Below are 5,456 nucleotides of genomic sequence, written 5' to 3'. Positions count from 1 at the left end.
TGTCCTCTTTAAATATTTTTGATATGAAATAAATAATTTTAGAGTAATAGTAGTCTGAGAGCATCCATATTAAATTTTTTATAATATTAAAATTTAAAATAAATTTTTTATTTTATTAAATTTAGATAATTATTTTCACTATAGTATCAGCTACTGTACTTTCATGGATGCACTGATATACACATAAATTATAATTAATAAAATATTCTTTCAAAAATATCTTTCTTAATCTGCCGTGAATGTCTTAATCTGCCGTGAATGTATAAATTAAAAGAAAGTATTCTTTTCAGGATGCTCTTTATCAATGGTATTTATCAATTAATTTTTATTATATAATATATTTTTATAGATATGTCTAGAGTGTGCAATTAACTTGTCAAATTGATCAATCCACTTATATCGACCTATATCAATATAGGATTCTGATATTACATTATTTGATCTAGTAAGGTCGAATAATTTTTTATCCTAATAACCGAATTAATTTGATTCACGATCACCTTTACTTGTAACAATTACTATCGATAAGTTGCTAGATGTTGTAGCAGCTGCTGTCGATAAGCTGCTATATATTATAATAGCTACTGTCGATTAGCTGTTATCATGTGGAATGAGTAATGTCTATTATTATTTTAAAATATTTTATTTTATTTTATTTTGTTATATTTATATTTAATATTACAGATATCTTATATATAAGAATTGTCAGATATAAAATTAGATGTAGAACTTAATATTGTATTATCTAATTTAATAGAATCAAAGAATTTTTAACTCTAATAATTAAATCAACTCGATGCGTGATCATCCTAGATATGTCTTTGTGAGGATAAATTTTCTAAATCCTTCGGAAATTGAAATTAACTTATATCACCATACACCGTGTGTGTTTTTGCTGCACGTGTCGACCTACTTTTGGCAAATGAGGTCAATCAGGTGAGATATGCCGTACACGATTCTCGAAATAGCACCGACTGGGTGCTCCTGAAGTGCTCTTGCAATTTGTTGATCCCAAACCTAAAAATTCTACATCAGTCGTAACCTTCCGTGTTTCAACGAGTTGGAGTGGAACTGTGGAAGATCAATAAAGGTGTGACAGCGTGGGCTATAACATTGTTTAATATAGTAAATAATACGTAACAGATAATTTAAAATATTTTCAGAATAAAATGAAACACTCTCTTTGTAATTTTTTTAAAGAATCTAATGACTTAAAATAATATTTTTTTTTAAAAAAAATTTAGGTCATTATTAAGGTGTTTAAATAATATTATATTTTATGAGTCAATTATATATATATTTTTTTATCATTTTTATATTTAATTTTTATTAATAATACTTAATTAATTTTTTAACTAAATAATTAATTTTTTAAATTGGATAAATTCATTTTTAACTATCTAAATTCTCGCTACGGATTTTTTAAAAGCAACGATCGGTTTAGTGTCGCTCAACATGGCACTTGGCTCATGCTGTTCCTGAGTTCGTGCAAAAAATAGTCACATTAATGGGCCCGCCCAACCAATATGCCAATTGCCGAGGCCACTAGGAGCATGCAAAAAAGTGGAAAATATTTTTTTTAAAAAATAAAAATGATCGAATAAAATATGCATTTCTCCTTCGGAGAGATAAATATAGATACATAATTATAATTAAAATTTGGAAATGTGTATGATCGAGATATTAATTTCAAATAATGATATTTTGAGGATAACCACTTGGTCATAAAATTATGTATCTTTAGTTGTGCTATGTCCTGGTATAAAAAAATTATCTGAATAAAATTTTTATAGTGATCCATCCAAAATCCTTAAGGAATTTTTTAGAGGCACGGTATCATTTGTATTGATAAGAACTCCCACTACTGAAATAATATCTCAGTCAACAGATTCTTCAAAGAGAAATTTATTTATTACTAAAGGGACTTGAATTCGAAATCTCATACCACACATGTCTATATATTTATCATTTATAAGTCACTTAGACAATAAATTAATTTAAAAAATTATCCAAGTAAAATTTTTTATAATGATCTGAAACGGTCCTATATAAAAAAAACTCTATAATTTTTTTTTTAAAAGTACGGTTAATAAGAAGTCTCCTTCTGAGACAGCACCTCAGTCAACAGAGAGGATGTATTTGTTGAGGTTTACACGTTCCATTCCAATAGTAGTTAGTTCTCGTCCTCTTCCCCACAATTTCTCACGTGCAAAATCTCATATACTCCACTTCGCATCCCGGGCTCCCAGCGACTCGTTTTGTCTGGCAAATCCCTCGCCGTTGAATTTCCACGCGCTTCTTCATTGAGCCCCATTCTATATAACTCGCTCGGGAAGCACTTCGATCGATCTTCTACTACAGCACAGCACAGCACAGCGTCGGAAACTGGAGCTGATATATCCATTCCCCTGCTTCTTGACAGCTAGCTGCGTCCATGGAGAGCAATGCCTGCGCTGCTGCTCTGCTCGCCGAGCTCAGCCAAGCCAAGGAGCTGCTCAAGGAGCTGGAGTTAAATCTGCATTGCCTTGACCTCTGCAAGGCTCTAACTCCCAGGATCGCTTCCTCCATCCGCAACTCATTTCTCATGGCCGAATCCTTCAGCACTAAAGCCGGCCACGATCAGTCTCTGTTCTCCTCGCTCGCCCTGCGACCTCGTACCTTGACGCCCAGAAGAAGGCACGTGCTTCGTATTCACGCAGTACTGACCCACATGGCCGTGAAGCCGACCGACGATGAAGGATTAATTCTCTGGTTTCAATTGCAGGATGTCGCTGCTGCCATCATGGAGGTGCCAGGTGAGGCTGAGCTCGGTGTCCGGCGGAGTGAAAGGCCAGGGGGAGGGCGACGGCTTCACATGGAGGAAGTATGGCCAGAAAGAGATTCTCGGAGCTAAATATCCAAGGTCAGTCATTAGTCACTACAGTTACAGAACAGTAGTGCAGTCGATCTCATTCGACCAAAACCATTCTGACGAGCTTTTCTCGATCGCCGCAGGGCCTATTTCCGGTGCGCTCATCGGGCCTCGCACGGATGCCCCGCGAAGAAGCAGGTGCAGCGATCGGACGACGACCCCTCGGTCTACGACGTCACCTACCATGGTGACCACACTTGCCTCGAGCAGCACGATCAGGAACAGAGTGCGGCGGCGCTGAAAGTTGAAGGAGAGGAGGAGTACTTTGTGGGGCAGGTTGCGCCTTCCTTTGGGCCCATGGAGGAGCAGTTTTTCTCTTCTTCGCCGTACCAGTTTGGGAGCTTTCATGGAGCAGAGAGCAGTTCGCTTCCAATGGAGTTTGACGGAGACGGGGAGATCGACCCTGTCAGCATCTGGGCAGGAGTGGAATGGATGTCATAGTGTGTGATTAGATTGCAGATATTGATGAAATTGTGGTGTTGGTTGTTGGATTGTTGTTTAAACTGAGAAAAAAATAGTAAAGCATTATGTAATCTTATAATTCCATGTAATCAGTTCCTCTACTGATTCATCCTTTTAGCCGAATAGACGATGATATCGTTGTAAAATTCTGATGACCAGTTGTTTGTTGACCAATGGGATGAAAAATCTGTTCAAAAACGAATTTAAAAAATCAAATAAATCCAAATTAATTAAATTAATTTGTTTACAAATAAATTGAATCGATCAAATTTTCAATTAATCTATCAAACTATTGAGAACATTATCAATTGATTAATATTGAATAGTCGATTCAAATATATCGATCAATTGTTTATAATATAATAGTAACTCATGATATCGAATTATCGAGGTAAAATTCTGATTATCTTGTTTAGCGAGAAGAGAATCGTAGTTTTAGATATAATAAATCCAAAAACTGGATATATGATTTTTTTTAAAAAAATCAACTGTTTATAAGTGACATAAATCTCTTTAATTTGATTTATAAGAGCTAATCGAGATGCATCTATCTCTCAAGTTCAACAAAAATATGACTTCCCAATTTTATTTTTTTGATAATTTAAGATTTTAATTATTTAAACTGATTAATCATGGATGTAATTGCTCCATAAAAATTTTTATAGACTATCAAAATAAATCTAAAAAAAAATACTCCCATCGAAAAAACATTCACATCGAAGACCAACGGAATCATCAGTCTACCACTATGCTCCACCTGAGTATAAAACTGTGGGCCGCACCACTTCGTTAGGCCCCACTTGAATAATTAGACTTAGTGCTACTTTTCATAATTTTCCGATTTGAAATATGCGCATTCTTTACTGGAAAATAATAAAATAATATGACTTCTTCCAGCATAGTAGGAGATGATAAATATGCATGAATAAATTATCCTTCCGGACACACATGTTCCTTAATAATAGTCCTCAAGCATTGGAAGGGATTTGGTTGATGAATTTAAGAATGAGAGAATAAAATAATAATAAAAAAATTTATATTATATTTAAGAATGATAATTTGAGAATGATTTTTAAATTTATAGGAATCAATTAAACTCATATAATTAGGTAGTTTTATTTTAATTCTCATTCCTATTCCATCTTACTACCAAACTTATACTCATAGTCATTCCCATCATTTAACCAAATGTCACATTAGTTTTATTTTATTTTTTTACTTGCTTTTAGTTCATGGTGGCTAACAAAGTTCTAGTTGTGTGCCTCCTGTACACGCGTGTTAAATGATGAAGACAGATCCTCTGGTCCATAAATTACGGTCCAAGAATGGTCCACTACATATATTAGTGAATTTTAGTGGGCCCTATATATTTACATATAAGATCTACTAAAATCCATTAATCAAAATTTATGGATCATCTTCTAGTTCGTAAATTACGGATTAGAGGATCCCACCTGTTAAGTGACTGCGTACCAATTGACCAAGAGACCACTGTGGCATTTGATATGGTGGTTTCCTTCCACCCTTGCATGTCTTGTGGGTTAAGAGTGTTGTTGACCTAATTATCAAAGTTGAAACAGGTTAAACTTAACTTAAGGGAAAGTTAAATCCATTCAGGTGGGACTCATACTTGATCGAACCTGCTCAGTACCCTCATCCTCACCGACTAAGTCTAATTCATCAAGGATAAGTCTCGACTCCTTCTCATTCTTGGCTATAAACTCTCTATCAGTCTCGGCGACAAACTTGCTATCAGTCTAGTCTCGGCGATAAACTCCCTTACAGTCTCGACGATAGACACCCACTCAGTCTCGGACTCCCTTTTAGTCTCGACAACAAACTTACTCTCAATTTCTGACTCGCTCTTAATTTCAGTGACAAACTCCCTCTCAGTCTCTGTGACAAATTCTCTCTTAATCTCAACAACAAACTCCCTCTCAGTCTTAGCGACAAACTCCTTCTCAGTCTTCACTACTATTGTTGACAACAACTCTGTCTCGGCACCAGTCATTGATACTCTCCCTTAAAGGCAGATCCTGACATTGTCTCCCTTAAGACCATGTTGTACAACTCGGAAGTACAT

The 5,456-nt window shown here is 35.2% G+C and overlaps 1 protein-coding gene across 2 annotated transcripts; it reads left to right on the top strand.

The window, feature by feature from the left end:
- The first annotated feature begins 2,360 nt into the window (after positions 1–2,360).
- On the top strand, positions 2,361–3,490 carry LOC122048976 (transcription factor WRKY19-like). 2 transcript variants are annotated; one of them, XM_042610478.1, is made up of 3 exons: positions 2,361–2,676; positions 2,765–2,902; positions 2,995–3,490. In XM_042610478.1, exons 1-3 carry the CDS (start codon positions 2,435–2,437, stop codon positions 3,350–3,352), a joined length of 738 nt encoding a protein of 245 aa, XP_042466412.1. In that variant the 5' UTR covers positions 2,361–2,434; the 3' UTR covers positions 3,353–3,490. The 2 variants fall into 2 exon arrangements, with proteins under 2 accessions (XP_042466412.1, XP_042466414.1); XM_042610480.1 differs by having other exon boundaries at positions 2,361–2,902.
- Positions 3,491–5,456: the final 1,966 nt, after the last annotated feature.

Source organism: Zingiber officinale, chromosome 2B, assembly GCF_018446385.1.
Source record: "Zingiber officinale cultivar Zhangliang chromosome 2B, Zo_v1.1, whole genome shotgun sequence".
In the NCBI taxonomy this organism is placed as follows: Eukaryota; Viridiplantae; Streptophyta; class Magnoliopsida; order Zingiberales; family Zingiberaceae; genus Zingiber; species Zingiber officinale.
Note: the sequence above shows the minus strand (reverse complement) of the source record. Positions and strands in the feature narration are given on the sequence as shown.